Source organism: Symphalangus syndactylus, chromosome 11 (assembly GCF_028878055.3).
Source record: "Symphalangus syndactylus isolate Jambi chromosome 11, NHGRI_mSymSyn1-v2.1_pri, whole genome shotgun sequence".
Lineage (NCBI taxonomy): Eukaryota > Metazoa > Chordata > Mammalia > Primates > Hylobatidae > Symphalangus > Symphalangus syndactylus.
In genome coordinates this window covers 119,880,010-119,902,941 of record NC_072433.2, presented here as the reverse complement: position 1 = coordinate 119,902,941, position 22,932 = coordinate 119,880,010, and the positions used below count along the sequence as shown (strand labels likewise).

The 22,932-nt window shown below is 38.0% G+C and overlaps 1 protein-coding gene across 2 annotated transcripts in view; it reads left to right on the top strand.

The window, feature by feature from the left end:
• AFF4 (ALF transcription elongation factor 4) overlaps positions 1 to 22,932 on the top strand; it is an 88,604-nt gene that overhangs the window by 55,506 nt on the left and 10,166 nt on the right. For both annotated transcript variants that reach the window (XM_063612417.1, XM_055299482.2), the window contains 13 exons: positions 3,948 to 3,984; positions 5,875 to 5,920; positions 8,726 to 8,780; positions 9,226 to 9,263; positions 9,983 to 10,145; positions 11,065 to 11,982; positions 15,176 to 15,264; positions 15,886 to 16,126; positions 19,108 to 19,202; positions 20,118 to 20,181; positions 20,296 to 20,432; positions 20,683 to 20,754; positions 21,865 to 21,958. In XM_063612417.1, the coding sequence (XP_063468487.1) occupies positions 3,948 to 3,984; positions 5,875 to 5,920; positions 8,726 to 8,780; positions 9,226 to 9,263; positions 9,983 to 10,145; positions 11,065 to 11,982; positions 15,176 to 15,264; positions 15,886 to 16,126; positions 19,108 to 19,202; positions 20,118 to 20,181; positions 20,296 to 20,432; positions 20,683 to 20,754; positions 21,865 to 21,958 (2,049 nt within the window). The remainder of the gene's footprint in view (positions 1 to 3,947; positions 3,985 to 5,874; positions 5,921 to 8,725; positions 8,781 to 9,225; positions 9,264 to 9,982; positions 10,146 to 11,064; positions 11,983 to 15,175; positions 15,265 to 15,885; positions 16,127 to 19,107; positions 19,203 to 20,117; positions 20,182 to 20,295; positions 20,433 to 20,682; positions 20,755 to 21,864; positions 21,959 to 22,932) is intronic.

The window sequence follows — 22,932 nt, the reverse complement described above, 5'->3', positions numbered from 1 at the left end:
CCAGTGAAACCAGATATCAAAAATAAGTCCATCTTGGTGTCATACCTTTGAAGCATTATATTTTTGTGTGTAAGAAAGGTTTTGTTGTCATTCATAAATATATTTAAAAATTACTCTAAAAATGGTATTTAATTTCTGTTATGCCTTTGAAATTGCAGTATTTTAATCTTGTACATATGTTAAGTAGTAATGCATATTCTATACATATTTTGGAGATACAAATGGAAAAATTTCTTAGTAGTGGAGTATATGATAAAAAAACAGCTTGAAGACAAACTTGTTTAAGCTGTAGTTATCTCCTACTGGTGCTACTCCAGTAACCTCATTTTGTATCCTTCACTCCATTCTAGCTTTCGTAAAGCTGTTCTCCACTTAGTAGGCGAGATGGTCCTCACAATGTGCAGATGTAGTTGTGTAACTCTCCTACTTAATAAGCTGCACACACACAGGTCTTTAATATGGTCTATAAGGTCTGTAAACCGTGTGATCTAGCGTTTTAGGTCTTCAGTCTCATATCTCACCACTCTTCCACCTTTACTTTTTCGTCTTTGTGGGCTGCCTTTAAGTTCTTTGTACCAGCCATGCTCTTCCCTTTAAGCTGGACTTTACACATGTTTTCTCTCTGCCTGTGGCACTTAGCCTATCTCTTCCTTTCCCAGTTTATTTCCTATATATCCTTCAGATTTCAATCTGAATGGCAGTTCCTCAGGGAAGCCTTTGCTCATCTTCCTGGCTAGATCATGCACACACACACACACACATATACACACATATGCACACATGTGCACACAAGCACACAGGTACACATGCATGCACAATTACAAACTCAATATAATTATGTGTATTTGTCCTTCATTGTATTTATTACAGTTGTCATTTTACTTTGATTTGCGTGAGTACTTGCAAAGGTAGTAATTATTGACATTCAAATAGATGTTAAGCTCCATGGGGGCAGGGCCCTTGTCAGTTTTTGCTTGTTTTCTCAGTACTTTGATACATGAGTAAGTGTGTTGCCAGAGAGTTTGGGTTTCATCCTTAGGAAAAAACAGAGTCATTGGAAGTTCTACGAAAAATAGGAGAGCAGTGATGACGCATACTAAGACTTGGGCTGTAGAAGGGTAAACTGGAGGCTGTAGTTGAGTAGAGGAGAGAGACTAGAGCTAGGAAGATCCATTAGAAGGCCATTGTAGGTAAAAAAGATGAGGACCTGAAGTCTTTCCGGTTCAGATGGTCTTGTCTTTGGTGGGTGTTTAAGAGACAGAATCCAGTAGTATTTGTGGACCTGCTGACTGTTGTCAGATATAAGACAAAGAAATCAGAGATTATTTGGAATATGGGGCTATTAACTTTTAGGCCATTTACCAAGTAAATGAATATAAGACAATAAACAATTTGAGGGGGTAAAGGAATCTTCATTTTATTTTATTTGTATTATTTGTACAGATAGGATCTTGGTATGTTGCCCAGTCTGGTCTTGAACTCCTGGCCTCAAGCTGTCCTCGTTGCTTAGCCTCCCAAAGTATTGGGATTACATGCATGAGCCACCACACCCATCTTGGAATCTTCATTTTAAACAGAAGTCACAAAAGTGACCTCTTGCCCACTGCTCTATTTACAGTTTTTTAACAGCAGTACTGAGATGTGATTCACTTACATGTAATTCACCTACTTCAAGTGTAGAGTTCAGTGGTTTTGAGTTTATTTATAAATCATCAACTCAAAAAGAAACTGTACCCTTTAGCTGTTATCCCTCTTTCCCTCTACCTTCCTAGCCTTAAGCAACCACTAATCTACTCTATCTCTCTAGATTTCCCTGTTCTAAACATTTTATATAAAAAGAATAATGTAGTATGTGGTCTTTTGTGACTATATTCTTTCACTTAACATTATGTTTTTAGGATGCATCTAAGTTGTAGCATGTAACAGTACTTCATTCCTTTTTTATGGCCAAATAATATTCCACTGTTTACATATATATCACATTTTGTTTATACGTTCAGCAGCTGATGGACATTTTAGTTGTTTCCACTTTTTGGCTATTATGAATAATATTGCTGTAAACACTTATGTAGAAGTGTTTGTGTGGACATATGTTTACATTTTGTTTGGTTATATACCTAAGAGTGGAATGGCTGGGTCATGTGGTAACTCTCTGTTTACTTATTTGAGGAACTGCCAGAATATTTCCAAAGCAGCTGTACCATTTTGCATTCTTACCAGGGTTCTGATTTCTCCATCCTTGTCAACACTTGTTACATCTGTCTTTTTGATTCTAGTCATCCTAGTGATTGAGAAGTGGTATCTCATTGTAGATTTGTATTTCCATGATGACAGGTGTGAGACATCTTTTCATCTGCTTATTGGCCATTTATGTCTTCCTTGGGTAAATGTTTATTCAGGCCCTTTTCCTCTTTTTTAATTGGGTTGTCTTGTTGTTGAATTGTAAGAGCTCTTTGTAGTATATTGTGGATACCAGCCCCTTATCAGATACATCATTTGCAAATATTTTCTCCTATTCTGTGAGTTGTCTTTTCACTTTTTTGATAGCAACCTTTAAAACACAGAAGTTTTAATTTTGATTAAGTCAAGTTTATCTTGCCAAATCCCAGGTCATTTAGATTTGGCACTGTTTTTTTCTAAGGATTTTATAGCTCTAGCTTTTACATTTATAGGTCTTTGGTCCGTCTTGAGTTTTTTTTTTTTTTTAATATGATGTGATATAAAGGCCCAGCTTTATTTTGCCCATGGCTATTCAGTTTGCCCAGCATCATTGTTAAAAAGACTATTCTTTCCCATATAATGGTCTTGGCATCCTCTTGGAAAATCAGTTGAGTGTAGAAATAGGTTTTTAATGTTTTTTAACCACAAAACTATATTTTAGCTCTCTATTTGGATTGTTCTTTCACAGACAATTCTGTAACTAAAGGAAGATTATGCTTATTTTTAAGTAAGCTTTTAGGAATATTTGTGTAATTTTAGTGCTACATCTTGTACCCAGATTTAATTTTAAGAAATGCATAGTTTGCACATATGGAACAGCTGTTCTGGTCATGAAAATTGAGTTTGGAAAGCCGTGTTTCACTGAGGGTGACATTTTGGCTTCTTTCTATTGGTGCTTCCTGAATGCCGGCCACTATGCTGTTATAGGGCTTACATGGAAGTAAATGACCATCTCTTCCTCATGTTGCTAATGTATATAAAATATTGGGAGCAGGGAGAAGGAGGGAGTAAAATGACATGGAAATATCCATATGGGATTTTTTTGTCCATAAAAGTGGTATACCTTTTTTTTTTTTTTTTGAGATGGAGTCTCGCCCTGTTGCCAGGCTGGAGTGCAGTGGTGCGATCTCGGCTCACTGCAACCTCCGCCTCCCAGGGTTCAAGTGACTCTCTTGCCTCAGCCTCCCGAGTAGCTGGGACTACAGGTGCACGCCACCATGCCCAGCTAATTTTTGTATTTTTCATAGAGACGAGGTTTCACCATGTTGGCCAGGATGGTCTTGATCTCCTGACCTCATGATCCGCCAGCCTCAGCCTCCCAAAAAAGTGGTATATTCTAATGGATAAAGGTTATACAGCTATTTTCACCTAGTACATTGTCTTCGGTATTACCTTTAGTTTTAAATGAAGTGTTTTCTTAAGACCAAGAATTTTAAATTGAAATTATTTATTTTATAAAGGGCTCTAAATAAGGATATGACTACAATGGATGCTGCTGATAGAATTGAATGATAAAGATTATTAGGTGGCTTAATGCTTTTTGTATTAATCTCTGGGAAAGTCCATTATTGATCACAAAATTGCCAAGGCTGATCAGACAGGATCATTACATTCTTTCTGTGCTTTTTCAGGTACTTGAAGTGTTTTTATGTAATTTAAGCATTTTTCACTAATTAACCTTTCTTTTTTAGCGTCACTTTGTATAATTTTATGTTCCTTTTTCTTAGGAGTCTCAGCAGTCCAATTTTGGCCCTGGAGAACAGAGTGAGTATTTCTTTCCCTCTTTGTTTTCAAATTAAGCTATTTATTGAACGTTCAGTTTTCATGGTCACACCATATATAACTTTAGTAATACGTTTACATGTCATATCCTTTTTCGTTTTTCTTTTCTTTTGTTTTTCTGGAGTGTAGTGGTGTGGTCTTAGCTCACTGCAGCCTCGATCTCCAGGGCTCAAGTGATCCTCCTGCCTCAGCCTACTAAGTAGCTGGGACTATGGGCACATGCCACTATGCCTGGCTGATTTTTTAAATTTTTAGTAGAGATAGGGTCTCACCATGTTGCCCAGGCTGGTCTCGAACTCCTGAGCTCAAGTGATCCACCTGTCTCGCCTCCCAAAGTGTTGGGATTACTGGTGTGAGCCACCATGCCTTTGTATCCTAATTTTTATGATCTAATGAGTAGTAGTGGGTTGAGCTGAAAAATTGTTATGCTTTAAAAAATTCAAGAACCGTAAGTCATTGGGGATCAAAATACACTACTTTTATTAAGCATTTGAACTAACAGTTCATGAATACAATTTGATGGGCACCTTGTAAACTCAAGAGTTATTCTTCTTTCTTTTAACTTACTTCATGAAGATACTTGGTTCTATGATGGTAAAACTCCACACAAGAAGGGGTCATTTTATTTAGCTGACCATGGCCCTTTTCTTCTTATATTTGTACAGTCCCTGTTTATTCTTCCTTGGTTTTCTGATCTGGGTAGAAAGTCTGCTGCCTGCTATACCCTCACCTTCACCCTTACTCTTTTGGCCTGTCAGAAGATTTCTGGGGAAGCTATTCTTAGGGAATTCAAATATGGTCCCAAGAGATTGTGGTTGTATAGATTGAGAGTGGTAGGATCAGGAACCATTGCAAATGTCCGGGCTTCACCATAAACCTCTGTAACAAAACAGGTATTATTTTTGCCAAGAGCAGTAACTTCTTAATTAAGGTAGATTTATACTAGTCATAAGGTATTTTGGAAATGAAAATGTGGAACTTTTTGATCCTTAGTTTATCTTCAGTGATCTTAATGCAGGGATAAAACTCGAAGAATACCTCTTTTGATGTTATGCTTTATCTGTATATCAATTTCTTAGTTCCACCTTAAAGACTGTAGCTACAGGAAAAAGGGATCTGACATTGTTAATATGCAGAAAATGTTGAAATGCAGAAAATAGCTAACTATAGGCCAGTGAATTTACATTTTCTCTCTTCTTTTTATTTCCTTTTTTTTCTCAGCTTGTTTTCCCTAGTCATCTTCTTTTAATAATGCTTCATCCTTCTACTCTTCTCCCATTCTCTTTTCTGAAAGCTGTTCAGAAATGGGATCATAAGCTGCCTCTACTCACTATTCGTGTTTCTCACTTTGTTTGTTTTAGAGCTATTTCTATATCAGCATAAAGCTCTAGCTCATTGTTTTAACCTTAAAATTGTTATATGAAAATATCTTAATTTATTTCACTTGTCCCCTATCGATGGACGTTTTTTTTCCAGTTTTTGCCATTACAAACCAGGCTATAATAAACATTCCCGAGGGTGTGCTTGTGTGTTCGTGTATTCCTCAAGATTATACCTGTAATATAAATTCCTTTCATTGGAATTACTGAGTCACTTAGCAGTATAGTTACTTACAGTACTGAGAAGGTATTACCAGATTGCCCTTCAAGAAGATCTTATGAGTTTACAGTCCTACCAGCAACATGTGCACATGCTTATTTCCCCTGTAGTCACCAGTATCTCATATTATTGGGCTTTAAGGTGTTACCAGTTTGGTGGTTGAAGAATTATATTTCATTGTTTGATTTACATTTATTTGAGGGTATTTTACATAGACATTTTACAGTCTAAATAGCCATCCTTTAGTTGCTCACTTCATTCTTTTTGTTCCAGAAAGATATAATCCTTCTAAAACTTCAAATGGGCACCAATCTAAATCGTAAGTTTATTGCTTAATGAGTTTAATGTTTATCGTTTTTGCTAAAAGTTACCTGTAATATCTGGGTGTTTTGAACAGTATTTAGAAATATTGAGGCTGGGCAGGGTGGCTCACACCTGTAATCCCAGCACTTTGGGAGGCCAAGGCAGGCAGATCACGTGAGGTCAGGAGTTCGAGACCAGCCTGGCCAACGTGGTGAAACCCCTTCTCTACTAAAAATACAAAAAATTAGCCAGGCATGGTGGTGAGCACCTGTAATCCCAGCTACTTGGAAGGCTGAGGCAGGAGAATTACTTGAACCTGGGAGGCGGAGGTTGTAGGGAGCCAAGATCATGCCACTTCACTCCAGCCTGGGCCACACAGCAAGACTTGGTCTCAGAAAAATTAAAAAGTAAAAGAAATATTGACCTTTTAAGGCATGAGCATGCAAATTTTTATGTAAAGGGTCAAATAGTGAAATATTTAGGCTTTCAGAGCCACGTAGTCTGTGATTTGACTGCTCGGCTCCGCCATTTGTAGTATGAAAGCAGCTGTAGACTCTTAAGTGTGGCTGTATTCCAACCACACTCTTTAAAACAATGTGGTAGGTTGGATTTGGCTTGTGGGCCACAGTTTGCCTATCTTTGCTCTGAGATCATGGTTTTTTCTCATCTGAGGGTTGTATGTGTATGTTTTTGTGTGTATATTCCTAATTTATATTTAATAAGTCATAAAATAAAGACAGGATTCTTCTTTAGGCCAAGCCCTTCATTTAACCACTAGATTAAGTAACATACATAGTTTGTACTGTCTTTAAGTTTTCTTATTTTTATTTTGTTGGTAGAAGCAGGAATGTATATAAAAATGTAACAGGGTAATGTATTGTATGAAAATAAATTCCAACTTAAAGAATGAACTCCTGAACTCCTGAGACCACAAGTTAACTCAGTGATAAAGCAAAGTTCTAAAGAAGCAGTGACTACAGTGCCAGCTTTCTATGCCATAGTCACAGACTATACTGTGATGACCCTAGCCTGGTAGCACTTCAGCTGAATATAAGAACTAAGAATGAAAATACATGAACACAAAAAGTACCCCCCTCACTGCTGAAAAATTCAAATTATACTCCTATTCATCATATTTATTTGTAAAGAACGGATGTGTACTTACCATGTATATACCTATCACTTTGGTTGTGAGGGAACAAAAGCGTGCAGGGCCCTGAGCAGTCTGGTAAAAGCTTTGACATATTCACATGTGTAAACAAGTTCATTGAGCTGCCATTGTTAAATCATAAGGGCTGAGAGAATTCAGACTAAGTACATTTCCTTAGAGGAAAATCAGTCATAGAAATAGATGCACTAAGCCCCTGTCTGAAAGAAAACTCTTTTTTCCCTGTTCTGTTTAATTGGGCCAGTCTTAAAAATCATCTGGTTACTTTATTTCAAGGTGATGTTTAATATGTAATATTTTGAACTTAGAGTCAGACATAGAAATGTTGGTTAAACTTTGAGGGGGAAAAGTACAAGTGGTTAATAGAGTGAAAGAAGATTTCCTTCTCACTGATTGGAGATTGTCATGAAATTTTAAGAAAGGTAATGGAATTACTGGTAATGAGAAATTAGACATTTTCCTAGTTGTAGTTCTTCCTAAGCTTTGTATTAATTTTTCCTCCCATGTAAAAAGACAAGGAATGTTTTGTGGACTGTTACATAGAAAATTTTAAGTTTAATGGTTTTGATTTTATGACCTTAAAAGAAAATTTACATCTTTAATTTTGCTTTCAAAAACAAATTCCAGAAACTGTCAGCTTATGGTATTTGTGTGTGTGTGTTTTAATTGATTTGAATTTTGATCAAGGGAGATTTTGGAACTTGGGAGATTTTTTTGTTTTGTTTTGTTTTTTTGAGACAGAGTCTCGCTCTGTCGCCTAGGCAGGAGTGCAGTGATGGGATGTCGGCTCACTGCAACCTCCAGCTCCCGGGTTCAAGCGATTCTCCTACCTCAGCCTCCCGGGTAGCTAGGATTACAGGCGCACACCACTACGCCAGGCTAATTTTTGTATTTTTAGTAGAGACAGGGTTTCACCCTGTTGGCCTGGCTGGTCTCAAAGTCATGACCTCAGGTGATCCGCCAACCTCAGCCTCCCAAAGTAGTGGGATTACAGGCATAAGCCACCGCACCCAGCCAGAACTTTGGAGTTTTAAAAATATATACATAGCCATTTCTGCTATATAGCCAGGACTTTTACCCAAAATATTTATTTCTTCAGAGGGTACTTTGTTTCATAGCAAGGCATTTATGAACTAGAACTTTGGGTTAGGAAACTGTTCTAGTTTTCACAGTTACCCAGTTGTCAACAGTTATACTAACCTCTCTTTATGGAACATGGGGGACAGAGGAAGAATTGCTTGATGCTTTCATTTTATCTTCCTTCTTTTTAGGAATTATATCTCTCTAGTGGATTGTTGGGTATGACTTTGTTAATTTTTAATAATGAATGTGTGTGTACAACAACTAGGGGAAAAGTTAGAGATTACAGAACTGAATATGAGAGTTCATAGAAAGTAGCTTTTGTTTAATTAGAAAAGGTGAATATTTTATTCATGGGAAGGATAGAGCTTAGGAATGGTAAAATTCTTCCATTCTCAATTTTGAGATTTTGAACCAAACCAGACAGAATAAGACTTACTGGTGTTTTGTTTTTTGGTTAAATTTTTGGCTACCGCAGTGATTATTTCTAGAATTTGTAGTAGATATTTAGTACTCTGGCATACCATGTAAACTGTTCCAAAAATAACAATTCTTTCTGCCTTTTCCCTCTAGTATGTTGAAAGATGACTTAAAACTAAGCAGCAGTGAAGACAGTGATGGGGAACAGGTGTGTCTACTATTGTATTATTTTGCCAGTCTCATATAGTATTTTCATTGTATTTTATAAAAATGATAATTGGATAATGTATTTATTACTTAAAATAAGTTTCTTATAAGCTTTCTGACACTGGAATGTTGTGGTTTTCTTCTCTGTTTTTAAATCTCCGTTTTTTTCTTATATTTTTAAAAAATTGGGTTTTCCTCAACGTTTATTATGGATCAAAACATACTCATGAAGCAGTAGAGTATTGACAGTAATAACTATTAACAAAGCTTTTGATCTTATTCTGGCAATTCAGTTACTCTTTAGGTAAAAACAGTATAAGTGCTAAACGTTGTTGCACACATTAGAGAAGCCAGTTTTTTCTGTTAAGAGTTCAGATATTATTCACACTAAGCAAATAGAATACTGTTTATTCATTCACAGATTCCTTCTTATGTTTTAATTTTAGGATTGTGATAAGACAATGCCGAGGAGTACACCAGGAAGGTGGGCATCCTTTTCTTTTCTGTTTTATTGGTAAGAGTTGGGTCAGCCTGATAACATTGCAGGGATATAATAAGTGGCCTTATAAGTAAATATCAATTTTGATAATGGTTGTACAACTCTGTAAATTAACTAAAAGTCATTGAATTATACACTTAAAGTGGGTGTTTTGTGTATTATACCTCAAACTGTTTTTAAAAGGTGAGTATTAATAGCTAAGTAGCACATCAGAAACTTTAAAAAGAATTGCTCATTTCATTTACAGTGAAGTTCTGGATTGATAGAATTATAGCAGTCTAACACATAGTAAACATTTTAAAGAAAGTTGCGGCCGGGCGCAGTGGCTCACGCCTGTAATCCCAGCACTTTGGGAGGCCGAGGCGGGCGGATTACCTGAGGCCAGGAGTTTGAGAACCACCTGACCAATATGGTGAAACCCCGTCTCTACTAAAAGTACAAAAATTAGCCGGGCGTGGTGGTGGACGCCTGTAGTCCCAGCTACTTGGGAGGCTGAGACAGGAGAATTGCTTGAACCTGGGAGGCGGAGGTTGCAGTGAGCTGAGATCGTGCCACTGCATTCCAGCCTGGGCCACAGAGCAAGACTCCATCTAAAAAAAAAAAAAAAGAAAAGAAAAAAAAGAAAGTTGGTTGTCCGATTTGGATGTTTTCTTGTTGTCAGTGTAAAATAAACTTTGGACATTTGTATATTTCATCTCTTTTAGTAACTCTGAACCTTCACACCATAATAGTGAAGGAGCAGATAACTCCAGGGATGATTCTAGTAGCCACAGTGGATCTGAAAGCAGCTCTGGATCTGACTCAGAGAGTGAAAGTAGTTCCAGTGACAGTGAGGCAAATGAGCCATCCCAGAGTGCATCTCCCGAGGTGAGACAGAGGCGGTGGGGTACTTTCCATAGGCCCTCTCAGGGTCCTTGGTGATGTCCATTTAAAACCTGATCCAAATATAAAAGGAGAAGGAAAGAAGGTTCCACAGTCTGACAAAAAGAAATTGTACTGTGTACCTTTGAGGAAACCTAGATGGTTCCTTGTTGTTTGAGCAAATTCGGTCTAGATTAGGAACTGCTTGGCATATTACAGGTCACTAAAATATTGTGTACCTTTAGTATGGTCTTTTATTTTTATGACTCAACATGGTAACTGATGTTCTGCAGTTAAAAAATCTCTCTTTGTACCTACATCATTTGTTTACTTTCTGGAATTAAATATTTTGTATGGTAATTTGTAGTTATGCCTTTGAAATTGGATTCTTGAATAGGAATATTTGCTATTTAAAGGTCATATATAACATTAAGCTTATCTTCTTTTTTTTTTTTTTTTTTTTTTAGACAGAGTCTTACTCTGTCACCCAGGCTGGAGTGCAGTGGCTCAGTTTTGGCTCACTACAACCTCCGCCTCCCGGGTTCAAGTGATTCTCCTGCCTCAGCCTCCTGAGTAGCTGGGATTACAGGCGTGCACCACCACACCTGGCTAATTTTTGTATTTTTAGTAGAGACGGGATTTCACCATGTTGGTCAGACTGGTCTCAAACTCCTGATCTCATGATCTGCCCACCTCAGCCTCCCAAAGTGCTGGGATTACAGGTGTGAGCCACCATGCCTGGCTGCTTATCTTCTTATTCAGATGATAAGAGCTAATAGTCAATACTCAGCCCTTTGCTTTGGTTCATAGAGAACCGTTTGCTTTTGTTACATTAGGCATTATGGTTTTTCCTCTTCTTTGAGCTTGTAAAGGAGGGAGAATGCTTCAGTATCGAAAAAAACATACATATTTCTTTGTTTTTCAGCCTGAACCCCCGCCAACAAACAAATGGCAACTTGATAACTGGCTGAATAAAGTGAATCCACATAAAGTGTCACCCGCTTCTTCAGTGGACAGTAACATCCCATCATCTCAAGGCTACAAAAAGGAAGGCCGAGAGCAGGGCACTGGGAATAGCTACACTGATACAAGTGGACCTAAAGAAACGAGTTCCGCCACTCCTGGACGAGACTCCAAAACCATCCAAAAGGGATCAGAAAGTGGGCGTGGGAGGCAGAAATCTCCTGCACAGAGTGACAGCACAACACAGAGAAGAACTGTAGGCAAAAAACAACCCAAAAAGGCTGAGAAGGCAGCTGCTGAAGAGCCTCGTGGAGGCCTGAAGATAGAAAGTGAAACCCCTGTAGACTTGGCTAGCAGCATGCCCTCCAGCAGACACAAAGCAGCCACCAAAGGCTCAAGGAAACCCAATATAAAGAAGGAGTCTAAGTCTTCCCCTCGACCTACAGCAGAGAAAAAGAAATATAAGTCAACAAGTAAATCTTCCCAGAAATCAAGGGAAATCATAGAAACAGATACCTCATCCTCAGATTCAGATGAAAGCGAGAGCCTTCCTCCTTCCTCACAAACTCCTAAGTACCCCGAGAGCAATAGGACTCCTGTTAAACCCTCCTCAGTGGAGGAAGAAGATAGCTTTTTTCGGCAACGAATGTTCTCTCCTATGGAAGAGAAGGAACTTCTTTCTCCCCTCAGTGAGCCTGATGACAGGTACCCACTTATTGTGAAGATTGACCTGAATCTTTTGACTAGAATACCAGGAAAGCCTTACAAAGAAACAGAGCAGCCGAAGGGGGAAAAGAAAAATGTGCCAGAAAAGCACACGAGAGAGGCTCAGAAACAAGCCTCAGAAAAAGTTTCCAACAAAGGCAAGAGGAAGCATAAGGTTTGTGAAGGGTTTTGTTTGTTTTGAAACATCAGAATCTGAAATGCGGGGGAAATCTGAGTAAGCCACGAAGTAACAAGGTGGGTCATAAGCTGTGAAGGAAAATAGTGGGTAAACCCAAGGCCCAGGTGAGGCTACATGTGAAACAGTCTCTTGAGGATTTCTGTGCGTCTGCCTGTGTCCTTCAGTAAAGCAGAATAGTTGCTAATGAAATAAGAAATGAGTCAGTGCTTTTCAGCATGTGCTGGCCAGTGTAGAGGTTAGAGAGCAGCAACTTGCAAACAGGCATTTGCAACATTCTCAACATTTAGGTTTTAGGTGTTTTTAGTTTGGATATGTACTCCCTGGATTGTTATAATCCCTACCATTCTCTTCTGTCGTACACCCAGACCAAGTCACACTTTAAATAACTAATCTGCTATGTACCTCTATGCCCCAGCTTATTTTCCTTAACAAAGGTCAGAACTAAAAATATTGCTGGCTCATAGCCAGCTCTCAACCCTAAATACTTCCAATATAATTTTGGATATAGAGGCAAAATTTGTACATTTAAGGTCTGCTTTTCTTAGACTGAGGAAATGTGAAAACTCATACGTGTCTATGATTGGAGGATAATAATCATACAATGAAGAGATCCGAATCACTACATATATAGAGACTCTGTGGGAAAAACAGCCTGATCTTTTCAACTCTAGTGAGGAATTTTCAGGAGAATGTAAAGTTTTAAGTAGTCTATATCAAAGAATACTATAATTTCCTCTGATACATGTGTATGATTGTGAAAGACCAGAAGTTAAGCTTGAGTAGGTGAACGGATAGGTACCAGAATGGCCTTACCAAGTAAACTTAGAACACAAACACCAGTCCAGTTGACCTGAGAATCACATATACTACAGGGAGAGTAGAGCACTTTCTTAAAATGGAGTGAGATATTTTCCTCTCCTTTTCATAAAACCACAGTGCCATGTGCAGATGATATATATTCAGACAAATTAGAATAATACCTCACTTCTTTTTTGAATCTTTAAAAATTGAAATTGTCCACATTATTTAAATTTTTAGAAAACCAAAGCTTAGTACTCTCCATACTATACCTAATGAGTTTCCATTATCATAGTATAGAGATGTTTTGCTCAACTAGTTAAGCTGTTTAGAGCTGCTGGCCCCTGTAGCCCACAGCCTCAGATCGCTGGACTTGGCTGTGGGATTTAATTCATAGAATTATGTGGAATAAGAACTTGTGTATGATAGACTCTGCTCTTTAGGAAACTAGGACATTTTTTATGGAATTTTAAAAAATGGTCCTTTTGTGCTTAAAAAGTATTACTTTTTTTGTAAGATTTTATTTTTCTTATTTTTAGAGACAGGGTCTTACTCTGTCACCTAGGCTGGAGTGCCATGGCATTCATAGCTCACTGCAACCTCAAACTCCCAGGTTCAAGTGATCCTCCCTCCTCAGCCTCCCGAGTAGCTAGGACTACAGGCATGCGACCCGACACCTGGCTAATTTTTTATAGAGATGGTGTCTTGCTATATTGCCCAAACTGGTCTCAAACTCCTGGAATCAAGCAGTCCTCCCACCTCAGCCTCCCAAAGCACTGGGATTACAGGTGTCAGCCACCACACCTGGCCGTTTTATAAGGTATTCAAACATTTAAAATACAAAGTGTCAAGGGCAGTACCTGGAGATAAAGCAGGTAGTACTAAGAGAAGACCCAGTTAAGGGTAATGAAGGATGTAGATTTCTTTTTCTCATATTTTCATTTGTCTGTCTTTATTCATTTGTATAGGGGAACAGATTCTTTTGTTATGGTAGAATATTTGCATTCTCGTGCCCTGATATTCGAAGCAAAAGGAAAACTTTGATTCACTTAGAAAAGTAACATTGGCAATGGATGGGCCCACCACTTGTGTTTTCCATCAGAAAGTTTTTTGAGTCACTAGGCTGTGCTCTAATCAAAAGTATGGACCATAAAAAATGTTGGCAAAGTTGTGAAAAAGTTGGAACTTTGATACGGTGCTGATGAGAATGGAAATGATACCACTGCTTTGGAACATAGTTTGGTAGTTACTGAAAAAGTTAAACATAGAGTTACCTTTTGATCTGCAGTTGTACTGCTAGGTATATATCCAAGAGAAATGAAAACATATATCCACACAAAAACTTGTACTTGAATGTTCATAGTAGCATTATTCATATTAGCCAAAAAGTGGAGACAACCCAAATGGCCATCACCTGATGAATGACTAAACGAAATGAATAAATTCTATGCAGTGAATACTATTCAGCCATAAATGAGAATGCAGTACTGATCCATGCTGCAACATGGATGAACCTTAAAAATGTTACACTAAATGAAAGGAGCCACAAAGGCCACATATATTGAATGATACCGTTTTCCTGAAATGTCTAGAATAGGCAAATCTATAAAGATGAAATGTGATTGCCAGTGTCTGGGGGAGGAGGAGATGGGGAGTGACTACTAATGGGTATAGAGTGTGTTTTCAGGATAGTGAAAATATTTTAAAATTCATTAAGCCGGGTGCGGTGGCTCACACCTGTAATCCCAGCACTTTGGGAGGCCAAGGCGGGCAGATCATGAGGTCAGGAGATTGAGACCATGCTGGCTAACACGGTGAAACCCCGTCTCTACTAAAAATACAAAAAATTAGCCGGGAGGTTGAGGCAGGAGAATCGCTTGAACCCAGGAGGTAGAGGTTGCAGTGAGCTGAGATCGTGCCACCGTACTCCAGCCTGGGCGACAGAGCGAGACTCCATCTCAAAAATAAATAAATAAATAAATAAATAAAATTTCATTGTGGTGATGGTTGTACAACTCTAAATACACCAAATGTTATAGAATTGGGCACGTCTAAAGAGTGAATTTTATGTTATGTAAATTATATCTTAATTATAATTTCACAGATACCATCTCCCAAATCATTACACTGAAAAGATGCCGTCTTAGAGACTGTAGGAAATCTGTTTCAGTCTTTGGGTTCTGTGTATCTAAAATAGGAGACCTCAGCCTTAAAACCTCATCTTTTTGAATATTATTTAAATGAATTATTGTACTTCTCTTTTATCTTCTTTCTGATGCCTAATCATGGATAAACTCTTTGTGGGTAGCTAGTGCTGGAAGCTGAAGTTAGTTGAATAAAAATCAGACCACAGTTTCTATTTTTCATCTAGAATGAAGATGATAACCGAGCCAGTGAGAGCAAGAAACCCAAAACGGAGGACAAGAATTCAGCAGGCCATAAGCCATCCAGCAACAGAGAGTACGTTCCCAAGACACGTTGCATGCTAGTGTTGTTAATATATGTATATCATTTGATAGTGGGTACTTTCTAACATGCTCTGAGTGTTCCTTTTAGTAAGCAAGTGTTATATAAATGCATACACATAACATATGCCAAATAGTGGCAGCTTTCGCTTTTAGCTAATAGGGATGGAAAACATTCAACATTTAATTAGTTCTTCCTTTCTTCATTTTTTATTGGGGTAGGGGTGAGTATAGGGGGAGAACTAAAGTAAAGCTATGCCACTTTCTGGTTAGATGGCAAACTTATCTGTAATTTCCAAGAGACTCGTTGCCAGCTTAAAAGTGGTAATCCCTTCATTCACCATTCATCAATTTGTTCATTCAGCCAATATTTATTGAGTACTGCTGAGTGGTAGGTCAGTTTTTGACCCTGGATATACAGCCACGGGAATAAAAACAGAGAAGATGCCTACCTTTGTGGAATTTACAATCTTATTTTGTTTTATAGAAATCATGTGTCCTAGTAATCAAATGGGGAAAAACAGATTTGTCTTGAAAGCAGACAAAGAGAAATGGAAAAATCAATTACCCCTGTATTACTGTGTGGAGAAATGAAGGCATTCGTTTCGTTTGGCAGGTCATCTAAGCAGAGTGCTGCAAAAGAAAAGGAGTTGTTGCCTTCTCCTGCTGGGCCTGTTCCTTCAAAAGATTCAAAAACAGAGCATGGCTCTCGGAAGAGGACTATTAGTCAGTCTTCTTCCTTAAAGTCAAGCAGTAACAGCAACAAGGAGATGAGTGGCAGCAGCAAAAACAGTTCCTCCACATCAAAGCAGAAGAAGACCGAAGGGAAGACTTCCAGTAGCTCCAAGGAGGTTAAGGTAAAGTGTTGGGGGCCTGGGGCTTTTGAAAAATCACTCAACTAGCCATGTGACTTTTCCAGGGTGACACTGTGCTTTGAAATTATTGTAACATCTCAGTAAATACATAGGCCTATGCCTTTTACCCTCTATATGTAATTATCCTGATAAATGAATACAGTGATGTAAGACTGTGAAGGCAGTAAGTCAGCTGGTCACATACATATTGAAATAAAAACCCCTGGGTACGGTGGCTCATACCTGTAGTCCCAGCTATTTGGGAGGCTAAGATGGAAGAATCATTTGAGGAATTTGAGTCCAGCCTGGGCAACGTGGTGAGACCCTGTCTGTAAAAGAACTTTAGAATTAAAAAAAAAAAAAAAAAACCAGTAATTGGAAAAGTTGGTTATGGAAGTTTTTAAAATAAGAACTAAGTGGTTCTAGTTGCTAAGATTGAGTTCTTGTATATTGTTTGAAATAGGCTTTGAGTTTCATAGAATTATACTTTACAAACAAGTTATATTACGTAAAGTGACAAAGCAATCATTTGACTTTGATTCATAAAATAGAAAAAGAAATCTTTAGCTAAGTTAGCACTGAAATTATTTCTAATTATTATTCCTAGGATACTCACAATGTAGGGGAGCATTCTTCGTGTTTATAGTTGGAGATTTGGATCAAAGGAGCTTTTTCAAGGCTGTACTTTAATAGTCACTCACCCTCAATTTGTTTACCAAGTTGTTTGCCTTCTGAACTGTTCTGATCAGGAGCAAATTTACTCAAATCAGAAAATAACTATTATTTAGTAAGCAAAGGTTTGAGAGTTGAAAAATAAGACTCCTTAAAGCTATTATATTTATTAACTGTGGTAAAATTAAAATTTTTTAAATTGAGATTATTTTAATTAAGAGCTTCTCACATTAAAATACACAGAAAGCTTTTTCTCTAGCCTAACAACCTCCTTCTGTAGTAGTTTAGTGTTAGCACAAGGTGCTTAGGAGCTTGACTCTTATATTGGCCTGCTTCATTGCTCCAGTTCTCCATCTGCCTGCTGATGGTTTTTCTCCATTTCCCATCCTTTAACTGGAGGATTTGAGGCCTCTGTGCTTGCTTCTTGAATCCTGCTATTGCTTTTTTTTAAAATTTTTTATTCTATTTTATTTATTTATTTATTTGCTTTTAAATAAGGGAGCTGTCCTCATTTGGATTCTGCCATCTCATAGGTAAAAATCACTGTGTATGCTTCTATCACACATAAGAAGGGAGTTTCTTCAAGAAGTTCGTTAGCTTCTTGAAAGCAGGGATTTGTGTCTTACTTTGTGTTTTATCTGGTGCTTAACTTGCTGGGTAATGAGGAAATATTTGTTGGATCGACTGTAGTCATTTGGTACTCTGTTGTTTTCAACAAAATATAGAATAGGGCCTTACCACTTTGGTTTCAGTAGCTCTTGGCACTTAACAGTTATTGAAGTTAATGTTTGTTAGTCTTGACAATTTCCAAGTTAGGCAGTAACATTTGAGTTTATTAGAGAACAATCTGTAATTTAGTTAGGAAATATGCTATTTTTTATTCTATCAACTAAAGAAAAAATTAGATCTGAAAAACCAACATTACACATAGTTTTTATATAAGAAAACTGTGTTTAAATATTTGGAAACTTATTTTCAGAAATCCTCTGAAAAGCAAATCTGAATGTAGGTCCTTATGGGTCTATTTATAAAACATAGAGGGGGCCAGGCATGGTGGCTCACGGCCTGTAATTCCAACACTTTGGGAGGCTGGCTGGAGGATTGCTTGAGCCCAGGAGGTTGAAGCCACAGTGAGCCATGATTACACCACTGCACTCCAGCCGAGGCAACAGAGTGAGACGCTTTCTCAAACAAATAAATAAATAAAACAGAGGAAAAGCTATCCTAGTAATGTTACAGTATACAGTACGACATAATATTCAGAAAGCCATTTCAAAGTATAATTATATATTTAAAAATTTTATATTTTTTATATAAGTATAAAAAACTTTATGTTGGGTAAATTGTTAGGTAAAGTAAAATTATATATTATTGAGTTTTCTAATGTTGAAACATCCATGCATTCCTGGAATAAATTCCACTTGTTTATGGTGTTTTATTATGGAAAAATGTATATTCGTTTTATTAAAGATAGGGCTGGATGGAAGGCAGTTGAGAGAGAGTCATAGCTCTTTCATAAGGGGCTATATTGATAGAATGCAGAATAGACATATAGCCAGGTGCAGTAGTACATGCCTATGGTCCCAGCTTCTCAGGAGGCTGAGGTGGGAGGATCACTTGAGCCTAGGAGTTTAAGATCAATCTGGGCAACATAGCAAGACTCCATCTCTTAAAATAAAAAAAAGACATGTGGATGAGAGGCAGAGTAAAGTTTAAGAAAGTAACTAGGCTTTTGAAATCTGGCAATTCTGAATTTAAAACTCAAATTCCAGGAATGCCACTTAAAACCTGTTTGAACTTAGGCAAGTTACTCATCCTCCTTGATACTGCTTTTTCATTTTATCTTAATAGCAGTACTTATTTCATAGGTTTGTTAAAGGATTAACAATAATGCTAAGTACTTAGTTAACTTAGTGCCTGGTAAGTAGTAAGCACATAATAAATATTAGATGCTATTAATATTATTGCTGTTTTTATTGACCAGTAAACTACCAATAAATTTCGCCGTAAGTAGTGCTGCCATGTTCATACTAGGCTTTTGTCTTCCTTATGTTTTAACAACTGCCTAGGCCAGTGCCTGGCATATAGTAGACCCTTATATAAATATTAGAATGAATATTTCAGTTATATAAAATGGACCCTTTTTTTTTAAAGTTTACATTATGAAGTTTATAAAAGTTTTGTAACAAGGAAATTCATTACGAAAGGCAATGAAATTTTGTTTCCTTTTTACCAGTGGCTGAAGAAATGCTATTAGTTTCATTTTTCATCTCCTTACAGTTTTCATTGTAGTTATGTATTTTTTTGGTCAGGAAAAGGCTCCAAGTAGCTCCTCCAACTGTCCTCCATCTGCACCAACTCTTGATTCTTCTAAGGCTCGGAGAACAAAGCTTGTCTTTGATGACAGGTAAGATAATATGATTTTTTGTATCTGTATTTAAGAAATGATTCCAGTCAGCATATAAGAAACTCGTTTTAACTTCTATCATTGGCCGGGCGCGTTGGCTCACGCTTGTAATCTCAGCTCTTTTGGAGGCCCAGGCAGGCAGATCACGAGGTCAGGAGTTTGAGACCAGCCTGACCAACATGGAGAAACCCTGTCTGTACTAAAAATACAAAAATTAGCTGGGCATGGTGATGCACACCTGTAATCGCAGCCATTCAGGAGACTGAGGCAAGAGAACTGCTTGAACCTGGGAGACAGAGGTTGCAGTGAGCCGAGATTGTGCCACTGCACTCCCGCCTGAGTGACAGAGCAAGACTCTGTCTCAAAAAAAAAAATCTATCATTGATCAGAAGGATGTATAGTTATGTATGATCTGCAGAATATTCAGGTTTCAATTTGAAAAGTATCCACTAGTCCAAGTACTGCTTCTTTAGCTTAACTCCATGACTCCCATGGGGGATGTGAATGATCTGCCTTCCAGTAGAAGAATCTTACTACTGCTGATATCACTGTTAAAATAGAGGGTTTCTTAGATGAGGAAGAGCAATATTGTTTTCTCCTCTATTTTAATAAAAGGTAATTTCTCCTACTCACATTCTGTTTATGCTTAATCTTTCAATCAACTTGAGTAACTTAGTATTTGATACTAGGGAGCTTGATTTCTATTTTCCTAATTAGGTTTGCCATGAGTTGGTCAAAACAACTTATGCTTTTAACCTGATATAAACATTTGTCAGAAAATACTGAAACAAATACCTAGTAATAGCTCATTTTCTTTGCTTGAGGACATAAAAACTGAGGGATACTAGATACTGAAATGAACTAGTATTATGAAAATATTTACTATTCTATTTATAATGAAAATTTATCTTGCAGAAATTATTCAGCAGACCATTATCTACAAGAAGCAAAAAAGCTAAAGCACAATGCAGATGCATTGGTATGTAAATATTCTCCTTACATTTACATATTTAATCAAATTAACTTAAGTAATCTTCTGATGTTTGTAGCCATAGTAGATGACTACTCATTACTTGCATTCTCCTTTCTTCAGTCTGATAGGTTTGAGAAAGCTGTATACTATCTTGATGCTGTGGTATCTTTCATTGAATGTGGGAATGCATTAGAGAAGAATGCTCAGGAATCCAAATCCCCATTCCCTATGTATTCAGAGACGGTGGATCTCATCAAGTAAGTGGAAAAACTTGGCAGATCATTGGCAATAACATTATTTCTCTGGTCCATCAAGGAAGGGGCTGATATATAGTAAACTGAAGAGGGTGTATAATCCTTTAATGTCCTTGGATAAAGAAGTAGATACTTCAATGAGTATTTTTGCTTTTATTTAGGTTTGAAATTCTAATGTTTTGAGGACAAGTGAACTCATAAGATCAAGGTGAAGTATTCTGTTTGTCATTTGTTTGTTATTGTAACTCAACAGATACACTATGAAGCTAAAGAATTACTTGGCACCAGATGCTACAGCTGCAGATAAACGACTCACAGTACTTTGGTGAGTTTTCTGTGTTCTAGCCTCTGCTAGATACAGACAGTTCTATAATAAATAGTGCTGTGTGTGCTCTTCTGAATGTTTTCCTTGAATCAGACTTCTGTAATCCTGTCTTAAATCTGTTCCTGATGGGTCAAGCAGGAAGTAACTCAAAATTCCTACTGAAAGGTTTGAGTTGTTGTCAGTCTCTGATCCATTTCCCTCTTGATGAAAGCCTTGGCTTTGTGAGACTGATAGTAGAAACCTCCATGGTCTTGAATAATCACTTTTCCACACTCTTCTTTTGGTACCCGCTCTCTCCATTCGCATATACTTTTCCTTAGGGAGCAAGCATCTAGTTTGTTCAGAATAAATGATGTGACTTGTTTGCTTCATCCCAGTGAGATATTATCAGTTCAGTTGTTATAGGTCTTTACCTGGCACTGTGTTTAACACTGGGACTGCAGCTAAGAAGAAAACTAACACAGCCCTATTCATCATGAAGTATAGTCTAGTGTGAGTAGACAAATCTAATCATCATACAAGTCCATATGAATTAAGTATTTTGAAAGAAAAGTATATGTAACTGTAACAGCAGAGGGTAGGGAGACCTACTCTATTTAGAGGGAACAACATATACAAGGGCTGGATGGTGGAAAGTCATGGGAAACTTTCAAGGAACTAAAAGAAGACCAGCAAGAAGTGGGTGTGACTGGAGAGATAGGCAGGGATGATCCTGCACAGTCTTTGTAAGCTATGTTGTGGTTTGTAATATTTGCAGTTGAGTTTCCTAGTTTTTGTTTTTTAATTTTAGATTGTTTACACTTTGGTTTGGAAATTCTACCCCTTCGTAATTTTTAAAACTTCATGACATGTTGGTGTCCTATGGATAAGGTTTGGACTTTGGAATGTCAGCAAATAATGAGAGGCTCGTCCAAGGCTTCTTAGCCATCTTCCTCTCCCTAAGATGTGTACCACAATAAGAACACATCTGTTGGTTTTGCGTAACGGTTAATGTTGTGGCCTATGCCATGGTCACAGGAGCCAGTCTCCTGCACAATGCAAAGGCTGTCTATGCAAATCTGGCCAGAGTTTGCTGTCCTGGTAAATAAGCTGCCCTTTTCCATTGGCTAGCCTGCGATGCGAGTCTTTGCTGTACCTGAGGCTTTTCAAACTGAAGAAGGAAAATGCTCTGAAGTACTCAAAGACGCTGACAGAGCACCTGAAGGTAAGTATGCAAAAGCACAAGGTCCATTTCCTAGGAGACAGAATTTGTAGTCTCCCATCCCTACCTGAGAACTGCCCTCATGTTTATGCGAAACACACCAGGGGAGGAGCTACTGTTTGGGACCTTGCAAATAAGTTTGAGGTTTCTTCGAGTTTTTTTAATCTATGTGTATCTGATTGTAGAACTCTTATAGCCATGTGCAGCGGCTGTATTTACTTTTTAAATGATCTTTTGTTTTTGGCCGGGTACGGTGGCTCACGCCTGTGATCTCAGCACTTTGGGAGGCCGAGGCGGGCGGATCACGAGGTCGGGAGATCGAGACCACGGTGAAACCCCGTCTCTACTAAAAATACAAAAAATTAGCCGGGCGTGGTGGCGGGCGCCTGTAGTCCCAGCTACTCGGAGAGGCTGAGTCAGGAGAATGGCGTGAACCCGGCAGGCGGAGCTTGCAGTGAGCCGAGATTGCGCCGCTGCACTCCAGCCTGGGTGACAGAGTGAGACTCCATCTCAAAAAAAAAAAAAAAATATATATATATATATATATATATATATATATATATATACACACACACACACACACAAAAAAAAAAAAAATTAGCTGGGCGTGGTGCCACACGCCTGTAGTCCCAGCTACTTGGGAGGCTGAGGCAGGAGAATTGCTTGAATCCTGGAGGCAGAGGCTGCAGTGAGCCGAGGTCACACCACTGCACTCCAGCCTGGTGACAGAGAGAGACTGTGTCTCAAAAACAAACAAAAAGTCTTTTGTTTTCATGCCATCCTTTTCTGATTACTATCTTAGTTTCCTAAAAGATTTTCCTATGTTTCTTCAGGCCAGCACCACATAAATCCTCCTAAAATCTGCCTCTGGTTATGACTTGGAACCCTTCAGTACTTGCCTGCTGGGTCAAGTTTAAACTCCTTACCCTGGCCCCAAGGGGTCTCTCTCTTGTTCCTTGTCTAAACCTCTGATTTAG